Below are 13,465 nucleotides of genomic sequence, written 5' to 3'. Positions count from 1 at the left end.
CTCTTTTCCGGGTGGGATCTTGTTTTTTATTAGGAGCAAAAAAAATGCATTCGACCTTCCGTGTCATTGCTTCTTCTTGGCTAAATGCAGGGCTGGCAATTTTAACAAAGCTCTAAAAACCGCTTCTGAAGCTTCTGGTTCTGCATTATTGTGAAGTGATAAAAATAATATGTCTACAACGCATTTTTTCGGTGTTAATTTTATATCTTTCACTTCTACTTCACGATAACGCAGAACGCAGAACGGGAATTGACCCTCAGGTCATTAAAAAGCTCATACAGTTGGTCATTCCATCTTCTCCTCGTTTTTAATGCATTGTGTCACGATTTTTCGTCATCCCTTGTCAAATTTGGTTAGGAGATAAACCGGTTTCGGCATTATGCCATCTTTAGTGTAAGTTTTATCTCATTTTTGTTCGTCGTCGTTCACGTTTCGGCGCTATATAGGCCTGGTATGTTGAGAGTTTCGTAGAGCGTATAGCCTTTGTTCGTCCATGGAGATCTGCTTACTGCCGAAACCAAAGTAGCACCTGATTTCAAGAGTTATTCTTCGCTTGATCTCCAGGCTAACATTATTGGTGGTGTTTATGCTGGATTCTAGGTAAACAAATCTCTTCACTACTTCAACATTATAACTGCCAACAGTGACGTATGTCCCAATACGCAAAGACTTTTTATGTGTTGCTAGGAGTTACTTTGTCTTGTCCTCGTTCACCCTTAGACCCACCTATTTAGCTTCTTTTTATAAGATGCAAAATGCTGCGCTGACGTCCCTGGGTTTCACGCCGATTATGTCTCTGGCTTGTTACATATACTCTATCCGTAGAAATCTGTATAATAGCTTAATTATGACATACGAGTTTGCCGCTTATAGTTATTCCTTATTACTTTCTAATCTCTTTCTATATATCTTCTTTACTATTTCTGTAAACATGGTACCCTCACAAAAGCCAGTGTTGAGTGTCATGTATGGTCTCACTGATAAATTTTCGATTCTCCATAAGAGTCGTAAAAGTCTTCAGAGAAGAGTCTCGTTAGAGTATAGCGATGTACAGTTTTACTTACAGTGAAGTACAAATTTCTTAACTCCTACGCAATTGAAAATTTTTGTTTGTCTTATTTGCTCATAATTCCCACTCCAATGTGGTTTGTGTAACCTAGGATTTTTTTTTTTTACATACCACACCTAAATAGTTGATGTCTATTTGATACTCTTGCCACCGATTTGTATAAATTCGTTGTGTGCTCATCGTCTGCATGTCAATCTCCTATTTCTCCTTCTCTTCCTTCCTGCAAGTCAATACTCATATTACGCGTGCTAAATCTGTATCTCGTACATATTGACAACTCCGCGTAATATTTGTACATATGCAGTAGTATTTGGTCTTTTGTTTATTTATAAATTGTGCCGTTCAAATAGAATTTATTTCTAGTCACCTTCAAAGCATATTGGCGTTATGGGGACGTCTAACAAAACTCGAACGAAAAACACTAAAAAAAAATAAGTTTAGGATTTTAGTTGATTTCTATGAACGAAATTGAATGTTACGCATCATTGCGTGCATTGAACTCGCAGACAGACTGTTGATCTACATTCTACCATTTGAATGCGCAACAGTGTATACGTCGAATATGACATTCCCATAATAGTCATCTCGGTTGGCGAAAAAAGCACATACATATGTAATACATATTGTAATAAAAATATATGTATGCACATACATAGTACATATGTATGGGATCAAAGGCTTGGCTGGAGGCTGCATTACCCACTGACTTTTAACAGCTCTTTACAAGCGTCATTCGTCGTGGTTGGGCTTCACTTGACAATTAGGTAATTGTGGGTGTTGGTTCTGAGTTGTATATGGTCATTTGAAATGAACTTTCAATCATTTATTTTTGCAAGAAATCTGGAGCGTATAAATTTAATTTACACAGATTTGCCTGTTTGGTATTTAATTCGGTAATTAAAAAATATGAATTTCTGCCATTTATGATCACTTTCATATTTAATAGCCTCATTCGCCATTTTTAGGAATCCGAATTTCATTGCAGTCGTGCGTTATATGCTACGTATAAAATTAAGAGTTTTTTTGTGAGAATGTACAAAAAATTATCGACGAATTTAAAGAAAGCTGCCTTTTCCTACTATGGATGAAAAGTAAATTTTCATCCTGTACCACCCTAATGTCAGTTAAATAAATCTCCCCAAAAATCATTAAACTATTGGAAATATTTGGATTAGGGACATAACAGTTATAAGTTATATTGTAAAAACGTTGTCCCATAACAGATATTAGATGAGCAATTTTTCATTTCGCCGATAAGAATTATAACCCAACGTTTACTTTTTCGTTGCCTGATAACTGTTATGCAGGAGAAATATGTTTTACGTCGTCAATCAGAGTTATTTGCCAACGTTTATTTTTTACGTTTCTTGATAACAGTTATTTCCCTAAGTTTATTTTTTACGTTGCTTGATAACAGTTATTACCCAAAGTTTATTTTTACGTTGTCTGATAACAGTTATTTGTTTCCTCCACTTTTATTTTCATCGTCTTTATCTTCTTCTACATCTCCATTTTCGTCATTATTCTTATCTTACAACGTTCATCTGACAACGTAAAAAATAAACGTTGCGCAATAACTGTTTTAAGCAACGTAAAAGATAAACGTTGGGCAATAACTATTATCAAAAAAAAAAATTGGTTTATAATAACTCTTATCGGCGAAATAAAATAATATTTTTTATCTAATAACTGTTATGAAATAACGTTTTCGTTGAATTTCAGAACGTTTTCAATTTGTAAATTCGAGATAACAGCTACTTTTGGCAATTGGCATTTATTCAAAGCCAATATCGAATTTGCCGAACTTAGAGGAGGTCGCCTTTTAATTTTTTTTGTCATATCATTGGAATTTACGGTCGGGTCTTAAAGAAGTACATATCGATGTTCTTTTCTCAAGGAGAAAATAATTTTGTTCCAAAGTTCATAGACGTCAAGTAAAAAGTTGAAAATTTAGAAGCAATTTTCCAGAATTTTTATAATTTTTGCACAAAGTTTGAAATATAAATTTATATGGTTTTTGTTAGATAATGAAGTATACTTTTATAAAAAAATAATAAATATTAAATAGCAAAAGAACAAGTAATTTTTAGCAAAAAAATACCGACTTAAAAAAATGTATACATATCTCTATATATTTCATGATCCAATGATCGGATCTAAACCAGATTAGTATGGGACCACCTCTGAGACACTACCTTTCCGATGCAAAAAGAATTATCAAAATCGATCGACGTGGTCCAAAGTTATGCGGTAACATACATAAAAAAAAATTATCCGACGAATTGATAGGAAGCACTCCAAATTTTTTCGCTCCTTCACTGCAAGGAGCCTAACCTTCCTCCCTACAAAATCCTCGGCAACAATTTTACTAAAAGGACGAAAGCTGCGTATTCTCGTCGATGGCAAACCAATTCCAACGGTGAATAACCGGAAAATTGTCGGATCAAGCTCTCGTTCCCGGCGCATACAACCGAAATTGCCAACAAAGTACAGAGCCGTAGCAAAGTCCTCAATTCCCCAATTCGGCAGTACTTGGCCAAAGGCAAATACATACAGGGCAATTGGCCGTCCGGTTCTAAATTATGCAGCGCCTGTGTGCTCGCCGGGGACAATTGGTTCGCAGTGGACGAAACTACAATATAACACCCCGGACAACCAGGGGATGCCTTCTGATGTCGCCAGAACATCACATCCACAGTGAAGCCGAAATTCTCCCAGTAAGGGGACAACATCATTCTCAGCGTGCAGTTTCTAGTAGGGTGCTACAGATTTCAGCACTCGAACTTGCTTGAGCTAAAGGACCAGGTCCAGCACTACGCACAGCACCCCTGGGACTGGGACTGTACAGACAGGCTATTAACGGCATTTACAAACTCCAGTCGAGTGAATGCCGTCATCAGTGCCAATCACCACCTGTGAACGAGAGTGAGCTTCAACTGCCACGAGATACCCGCGTAATTCTGGCCCAACTCGCCTCCCAACATCAAAAATGAGTGTCCAGCATGTGGAGATTCTCCTCATGACACCAACCACCTCTTTTACATGCCCACTCCATCCAACTCAACTAACATCCCTCTCCCTCTGGTTCTACCTCATCGAAATATCAAGTTTCCTGGGCCTACCGTTAGTTGAGCCTGCGGACAATTACTGGCTAAGTAAGCCCTTACAACAATAATAACAACTGTGTCTTTTATACATTATTTTTGAGTGAAAACAGAAGACAATCATGACAAAAATCCCGACAAAATATAAAAATAATTTCAAAAATCGCGCGATTTTTTAATTATTTTTATATTTTGTCGGGATTTCTTGTCTGGATTGTGTCTTGTCGGGACTATGAATGGTCGGGATTGTGTGTTGTCGGGATTATGTATGGTCAGGATTTGGTCGTGCCTGGATTATGTCTGGTCGGATTTGGTCGTGTCTGGATTATGACTTTCAGGATTCTGTATTTCGGTATTTTGTATATCGGGATTTCATTATACACCCGAATTGATAACCTCCTCCTTTTTTGTAAGTCGGTTAAAAATAGAGAAAATAGGGTAAAATGTCGTGTCCCTATTTATTTTTCCACCACTATATAAAATTAAGGAAAATTCAACATATTTTCTTCTAAATTTCGAATTTTCTCATCTGAATAAAATTCACAGGACCGTTCGCAACAAAATTTAAAAAAATCAACGACAGCTTTTATAAATTGCACTAGTTATGTAAAAAAACCGCAAAAGCGGTCACAAAAAAAAAATAGAAATCAGCGCGATTTTTTAGACGCCTGAAACTTGCACTTCATTCAACTAAAACTTTCTTCGCTATAAAACTGCATACCCAAAAATGGTTTAAAGGTACAGATTACATAGCTCAAAATTTCAATGAAAATTTGTTGAGTTTGCCTAATTTTGTATGAAGTTTGACCATTTTATTTATATAGTTTTGGTTAAAGCATGGACAATATTTTTATAGAAAAAGAACAATAAAATTTCACTTGAAAATCATTGTGAGGCACTATATCTCACAGAAATTCTGTCGACCTATAATTTTTATATAAGGTCTATCATTTTCATATGAACCCCCCGATAAGCCCCTTTCCACCATATCAGCCGACTAAGGATATACTTAAAAAAAGTTTAAATTGAATGTAGTTAAACGACTAAAGTATAATAATAAAATTATAGTTTAAAAAACTAAAACCTCCCTATTATAATTGCCATTCGTACTTTCATCAGGTATGTGACTTGAGAATAGAAATCGCTGCATCTTTTAGGCGCATCAATATTACATAGTTACATCTCTAGCTAATAAAAGGAAGGTAAAAAGCAAGCAATCTCTCGTCTTTATATTCAGAACGTATATCTACACTTTAATTCTTTAGGTTCTGTGCTCACACTGTGAATACCGCAACAGTGCAAATATGAATGCGCGTAAATCAGATAACAATAAATAATTCTCACGCCGCTAAAATTCTGAAATATTTATTATTAAACACTTCAATGACCAAAACAGACAAGCGACGAGCATATCTACACAGTGCCGCGCTGGCTGGAGGACGTCCACAATAGTATAGGCAGCCAGCCAGCAACAAAAACAATAATAACAACAACTACCATGTAATTTCCATAACGAATTTTTGCAATACATAAAACCGGTTCTAACCATAGTTTTTATTGTTTTTATACCAACATTAATTCTTAATTTAACTTTTGCTGCCGACTTCCCCCAAACGCATTCGCATTGCAAACGATGCAACTTAACTTAGTGCATCACATTCATCAGCGGTGAAACTACTTACCGCTATCAATATCCGTGTTCACCTAAATTTTCGAAGCGTTTATTCAATAATTTTTCATATTTAGACGCACATTAATCAAAAGCGCATGCAAATGTCGCATCAAATCGACAGTCGTCGCAATCGTCAACGTCACCAAATGTCCGCAACACCCGCGCAACGCACACTACCGCCTTTTGTAAGTATCGCCACCGTCACCACCACAACCATTTTTTGTTGCATTTGGCTGTTGCTCGTAAACGCGCCTGCCCCCATTCAAATGCGTCGTTTGCAACGCTGTGAACTCGCCAGTCAGCTGTATATTTTGGATGTGCCGAAATCGGAGCTAGCGCTGTGGCTGTGCATCGCCCAATATGAAAGTCGCTATAACACGCATGTGGTGGGCAATCGCAATGCGGACGGTTCCAGCGACTATGGACTGTTTCAGATCAGCGGCCGTTATTGGTGTCAGCCGGACAATGGTACGAAATATTATGCATTCAATGAGTGCAATGTCAAATGTAGCGCCTTGCTGCTGGATGACATCACCGAGGCGGTGGGGTGCGCTAGGATTATACAGCGTCGTCAGGGTTGGACTGCTTGGAGTGTGTATACGTTCTATTGTAATAGGACGCTAAGGAATGTAGATGATTGTTTTGAGTGAGAAAGTCAATGAGAAAAATAAGAAAGAATAAGAACAGAAGTATCGCATGTGTTAAAATACCCAATGTGTTCTTATATTGATGACATCAAATAAATAATATGTGTGTTCATTTAAATATTTTATGGATGTTTTTTATTAGTTATACTAGTTAGTTTTATTAGTTAGACGCCTACAAAATCGCCATATTGCGATCAGGTGCAACGCGTGCTCCGTGGGATCAAATTAGGTAGCTGAAAAGGGAAGTGGGGCGTATTTTCCGTAATACAAAGAAAGAGGTAAAAGCACGTAAGAGCGAAGGGCTTGAAGTGCTGGCTGACAGGAAAAACGCCCGAAAATGTAATGAGAAAGTTAGGTGACTTACGAAAGATTTCAAGACCAAGGCGAATTCCTGTGATTACAGCCACGACGTTCTAGTCACCGATGCTCAGAATATACTTAAATTAAGGAGGGAGTACTTTTCCACTTTGTTGAACCAGTGGAGATGAATAACCCTAGACCGTAGTCATGGACGACGGAGTCCATGTCTGACTATGACGAGATACGAATAGTAATAGTTGAAGAAGATAACAAAAGCTGCAGTACTGAACCGCTCAGATAAAATTTATTACAAGAGCGTACAATTAAATACTGGCGTACGCTGATGATATCGAAGTCTTTTTTGCCTTATCGAAAATAGATAGAGTAGCAATGCGCGGGATTCTGGTGCAGTTGAGAAATACGAGTTATCGCTCGACGTACGAAAAGTACACACTCATTGTGCCCGTGGCGCAAAGCTGAACATGGACATGAACGACTACGCTGGCTTTGTAATATCGTATGAATGGACAAAAACGCTCCCCTAAAAGTATTTAACTCGGTACCCGCTTTTGGTAGCAAACGATGCCTTTTCAGCGATGGAAAGACCATGTGAAGTCGGCCAAAATCGCTTAGGCGCTTACAAAGAAAGAGAACTTCTCTCAGAAGACTCTAGCTGTCCCAAAACGCCTGGACTCTGTGTGTGCTCTTAGGACGTACCTCGTCTTGTCATTGTTCCAACATTAGACACACCTTCGGACGTCGTCATCTTATGATAGGGAATGTCGAGCTGGCGATCCAAATGCTAAGGTCAATAATGCGAAGATCATTTGCATACACCAAAAGCATAAGAGGTTTTTCTGCACGTGGTGCCGCTGCGATTTCGCTGGCTGGTTCGTAATACGCTTTCCAATATCAAATTTAAAGAAGTCTTAAAGCATGAACATACGGCAGCGTTGATCCAGATCAACTCGGGAATTAACTGCAGTTGATCCGGATTAAGTCCGAGTTAATCCGGAACAACTCTGCCGTCTGTTTAAGCTTTTACGAATTTTACAATTCTGCATAGCGATTTTAATTTTGGGAGGATCGCAAATTTACAAAGATATCGCATCATATTGATAGTTTTTTTTTTATTTGTTTGTAAATGTCTTCCGAGCTTAAATGTTGTATAAACCAGAGCTTTCTAAAGTGGGTTCCGCGGAACTTAAGTGTTCCGTAGCAGAGTCACCAGGGTTCCGTTGAATGATTAGTGTTATTCACCAAAGTGAGCAAGTGGCCTGACGGTCTGGCAAAAGAGTAGATCAGCCCAAGCAACGACAGTTGACAACAGTCAATTTGGTGAATGCCACTATTAATTTTTGGCTGTTAAAATTCGGTATGCATAAGCACGGCGGTTGACAATCGGTTTGAATTGCACGCACAAAGAAACCAGGGCTTCGGAGCAAAGGTTTTTTTCATCGCTCCGCTCCGGTATTTTATTTCGCTCCGAGCTCCGCTCTTGCTCAACTGCCGCTCCCAATAAAAAACCATATTTATTTATTTACATATCAAGCCCTAACCGATAAAAAAAAAGTTAGGCTACATTTTTTTTTTTTAATTTTCTTTTTGGTGCGGAAATGCATATAGATCAAGGGTGGCCATTTCATAGGCACGCGTGCCAAATTTTTTTCTTCTGCTTTCACACGTACACGAGAAAAACTGCGCTGGTTTCTAACATATATATGAATCAATGATGCCGACGATAATGGTTTTGCTGTGATCGTGCTCAATCGATGCGAAACTTTCAACTTTGAGAATTTGTACTCACTAGTTATGGGAAATATATGATTGTGTGAGTTTTGGGCACATCTGATGTAGATGCTCTAGGAACACTTCTGCATCCAAATGAAAATTGAAAAAATTGCCATGTTGATTAAATAGAATGGAAATTCATTTAACACGCTTGTTTTCAACGACAGATAATTATAATTTAAGTAAAATTATTAACCAAACATTTTTTTGTGGAAAACACAACAATAAAACTATTTCAAAATAAATCGTTACTAGGCTAGAGAATAACAAAAACAAAATATTGAAAATTTTTCCTTAAGGAGCTAAGGAGCAAATAAATATTTGCTCCAGTTCCGTTCCAGTTAAAATCCTTTGCTCCTTTGCTCAGCTCCGCTCCGCTTCGAAGCCCTGCTATGAACAGCTTGAGTATGGTATGATTGCCGTACCGAATGCCATATCTACATATGTAAATGCCCATCTACATAGAGCTTTCGCGTTGCGTTCGCTAGTGCTCCTACAATGAACGCTTGGCGCGAATACTTTGGCCACACATATCAATAATTGCATTTGATTAAAAGGAAAAATATTTCACATAATTTTATTTATTTGCAACAGCTGACGAGCGACGTACGCTAAAAGTTGACAGTTGGCCATCTTTCTGCTTTGTATTGGTTTTAGCGTTGCCAAATATTGGCTACATATGTGGACGGCTGCATATGAATGCATGTCTTCATAGCCAGCTGTCGAAGCGCGGCGAACGTCAAAGCTACGCGAAAGCTGTATGCATACGGACCTTAAAAGTGTTGAACGTTGCGCTTGACAGCCAAATGACCTGGATTCGAGCCCTGGTCAAAGCAATATCGCAAAAAAATATTGAAAAAACGTCGAGTGTATTTCTGCCATGAAAATAGCTTATCATCAAATGCACCTGGAAATTTAAATAAAGAAGACTGTATAATTCTCGAGGGAATCACTCGAACACCTTCTCCGCTCGCGATTTCATTTGCCCAAATCTTCTAAAGAAAAGCTATTTCTTTTTTATTTCCGTAGCATGATAATTGAAACCAAAAGTCAATGAAATTTCAACGAAAAAGAAACACCATAAGATCTATTGCTGGCCCCTTCGAGAGTGCTGTTCTCTCCTACAAAGCGCATTAGAACTTCCGTAAAGCAATAATTAAAATGTATTTTAGCAATTTTCTTCAAGTTTTTGCGTGGCAATGTGCGGTGTCATTAAAGTGCATGTAGAATTGCGCTGATCCGGCGTGTTCACCACCACACCACCCATACTTAATACTACTCACATGCATATAGTACATATGTATGTATGTATGTATGTACGAGTCTGAACATACATACGTAGACACATGACGTTGTGCATGTACTCACTCGCCCTCGACTACGCCCACCTACTGTGCCCCAATGTTATGGCTCTTCGGTCTCATCTAACGTTACGCTTAGATTCAATTTGTTCTTCAAAGTGTTCATAATTCACGCAGTGGCGATCACGCAGGGTGATCGGCAGATCTGTGGTGCATCCATCTGCCGACAAATGCCACGATATGGCTCGTTTATTGAAAAGTAAAAAGTAACAATAATAAAATGAGAGTAAAAATAAAAATAAAAAAGTCGCTACTCACAAAGCGAACGCATTGAATTCTCGTATGCGCTGGAGCTGATTAGTCGGGTGAACTCTAATGCAGGCATGTGAGTTTATTTGTAGGCACTCGTTCGAAATTGCTTGCTCCTTGCAGCAGCTTTAACTTATAAATGCACTTGTTTGTGCTGCTGTTGGCATGTTGTTTGCATGCGTTACATTCATCGTATTTTTCCTTTTTTTTGCCAATAAAACTTTAAACATTTTTTTACGTTGTTTTTTTATAGTTTATTTCCTTAATTTGATCGCTTCAAGTGGCACAGTTGTAAATTGGAAAAATATTTGCAAATTCTACATTTTCACTTTTCCATTGCATGCATTTGTATATATACACATATCTACTTTTTGAACATGCATATGTATGTATGTATGTACATATGTTTTACATACAGTTGTCCACAAAATAAGAGGAGTGCGATATTTTGACCCGTTTGGACTACTTGTCTTTTGTTTATTTAATGTTTATTATTTTTTTTATAAAAGTCTAGCTGCTTATTCAACGAACACCATACAAATTCAGATTTCAAACTTTCTATAAGAGTTATACAGATTTCCCAAATTTTCACCCAAATTTCAAACTTTTAAATCAGAATCTTTAGAAAAAATTGTGGTATGTAGTTCTACTCCTTTTCCAACAGTATTTCAGAAAAACACAAATGTATTTCAGAAAAGGCCAAATGAATTTCAGAAAAGGCCAAATGAATTTCAGAAAAACTCAAATGTATTTCAGAAAACCTCAAATGTATTTCAGAAAAGGGCAAATGTATTTCAGAAAAGGCCAAATGTATTTCAGAAAAAGCCAAATGAAATTCAGAAAAACACAACTGTATTTAAGAAAAGTTCAAATTATTTTCAGAAAAACGCAATGTATTTCAGAAAAATATTTTTAGAATACAGTTATGCTTTTCTGAAATACATTTTTGCTTTTCTGAAATACATTTGCTCTTTTCTGAAATACATTTGCGGTTTTCTGAAAATAATTTGAACTTTTCAGAAATACAATTGCGTTTTTCTGAATTTCATTTGGCTTTTTCTGAAATACATTTGGCCTTTTCTGAAATAAATTTGGCCTTTTCTGAAATACATTTGAGCTTTTCTGAAATACATTTTGCCCTTTTGTGAAATACATTTGAGGTTTTCTGAAATACATTTGAGTTTTTTCTGAAATTCATTTGGCCTTTTCTGAAATTCATTTGGCCTTTTCTAAAATACATTTGTATTTTTCTAAAATACTGTTGGTAAAGGTGTAGTATATGAAGTGCAAGTTTCAAGCTGCTAAAAAAGTCCGTTGATTTGTCCTCCATATAAAAGGAAATTGTCGAACATACTTTGTATGGGAAAAACGTGGAACACCTTGAACCAAAAAAATTCTTAAAAATCAAGGGGGTTTTTGCAACCTGTAACTTGCACTTTAAATGGAAATACTAGAATTAAATGGGCTACAAAACTGCATACCACAATTTTTTCTAAAGATTCTGATTAAAAACTTTGAAATTTTTGTGAAATCATGCGAAATTTTTATAATTTTTGTACAAAGTTTGAAATCTGAATATAGGCGAACAGCCAAAACTGGTCAAAATATTACAGTTGTCCTATTATTTTGTGGACAACTGTATGCGCGAATGTTTACTAAAACAATACTTGAAAATGCCTCGAAATTGAAATGCTAACGTTCTTTTTTTCATTTGCAGCACCAGTCCGAGCACACTGAAGGATGTTACAATGGAGCATACATGTAAGTACATCTGATTTTTTGATGCAAATTTATTCTACATCCACAATGCATCACCTGGTAAAAAATTGTAGCTAAAATCCCTATAGTTATGCCAAAAATTGACTGCATATTTTAACGTATGTTATAATTGCCAAAAGAATGTCCACAAGGACTGAGTAATTTAATTTCGAGAAAAGTGTATGGCATATTCGAATTCCAACGTTCCATTCTAAGCGAAAATGGTGAACAAACTATATAGAAAAAATTCGTTTTTTAAAAGAAAAATCAGTGTATTATAATTTTTTTCTGAACGAAATTAATTTTTCATCTACAAAATTTTGCATTTTCTTCATGCAATATACTGCTTTTTCTTATGAAAATTGGGAGGGTCAAACGTAATTTTAGGTATATAGTGTTCGCAATTTTTGCTTAGAATTAATAGTAGAATTTGAATTTGCTATAAACCTTCTTTGAAAATTTTGCCCCGAACAAATTGCTCCGCCCTAATGTACACCATTCAAAAAATAGCAAGTGAAAGCAGACTTAATGACAAATGAAAACAGGCTTAATGACTTTTAACGTAATGCCACAGATAAATTCTGGCAAGTCGGCGCTATTTTGATTTACGAGGATTTTTAGGATTTATAGAGCCTAACTTCCACAATGGGGGAATATAAGATGAATGAAATCGCTATTTGGGGGATATAAGATAATTAAATCGCTATTTACTAGGTGCCAGAAAACAAATCAATTGAATGAAATGAGCGAGTTGATATGCAGGGGTAACCTTCCTCCACTTATCTACATATGTACATAAGTACAGAATTACACATGGTAATGCAATCCAACGCGAAGTCCCTTTGTCAGACATAAACATGGCCAATTTCATATTCTAATATTTTCGAGGCTGGATTGCAATCTAGTAATAGCTGGGAAACTTACAGGTTGTCTCAAACTAGGTTTTGCGTTGGTATGCGACGAAAGAAACTCCAAAGCTCACTTACCGATCTACTGTGTTATTGTTAAGATTTTGAAAAATCGCGACTCAGCTACTTAGTATCTGGGCTCTGGTTTCTTCTCTTCGCTGTATGAAATCGCTGGCCAAAGGACTATCAAATTGCAAAAAACTCGCTAAAATGTGCAATAGGACTAAGGTTTAAGACTAGGCATATCTTGGAAACACTAAGGACCAACTAATAGTATATGTGAGATCTCACAATGAGTTTGTTTTGCGACTCTTCAAAACATGGGTTTGTTAAAAGAAAATTTGATTTGAGAAAATGATATCATTCTTCTTTACGGCGTTTCTTCAATTGAATTATCTGGATGCAGCTGTCCAAAAGTGAAAAGTGTCACTAATGTCGAAAGTGAACATTGTAATATATTGGAAACAATTGACTTTATTTCGGTTGAATTTTAATAATTAAACAGCCGCGGGGAAAGGACACCACCCTGTAGAACCCGCTGTTAGTTTTTCTTGGCTAGGACATTTTATCTCGAAAAATTACTGACGAATGTCGACCACTCATGTA

The 13,465-nt window shown here is 36.7% G+C and overlaps 2 protein-coding genes across 6 annotated transcripts in view; both read left to right on the top strand.

Moving 5' to 3' along the window:
• Positions 1–13,465, top strand: part of LOC118745016 (centrosomin) — a 77,605-nt gene that overhangs the window by 46,206 nt on the left and 17,934 nt on the right. For all 5 annotated transcript variants that reach the window (XM_036478523.1, XM_036478527.1, XM_036478524.1 and 2 more), the window contains one exon: positions 11,911–11,954. In XM_036478523.1, the coding sequence (XP_036334416.1) occupies positions 11,911–11,954 (44 nt within the window). The remainder of the gene's footprint in view (positions 1–11,910; positions 11,955–13,465) is intronic.
• Positions 5,800–6,610, top strand: LOC118745018 (lysozyme 1). Its single transcript, XM_036478529.1, has one exon. The coding sequence runs from the start codon at positions 5,941–5,943 to the stop codon at positions 6,493–6,495; it is 555 nt and encodes a 184-aa protein (XP_036334422.1). The 5' UTR covers positions 5,800–5,940; the 3' UTR covers positions 6,496–6,610.

This window comes from Rhagoletis pomonella, unplaced genomic scaffold, assembly GCF_013731165.1.
Source record: "Rhagoletis pomonella isolate Grant_MI unplaced genomic scaffold, Rhpom_1.0 Rhpom_scaffold_00008, whole genome shotgun sequence".
Lineage (NCBI taxonomy): Eukaryota > Metazoa > Arthropoda > Insecta > Diptera > Tephritidae > Rhagoletis > Rhagoletis pomonella.
This window is presented reverse-complemented; position numbering and strand designations above follow the sequence as displayed.

What these genes read in the sequence shown, in the direction of transcription:
- LOC118745018 (XM_036478529.1), top strand. Translation starts at nt 5,941, where the DNA reads ATGCAAATGTCGCATCAAATCGACAGTCGTCGCAATCGTCAACGTCAC.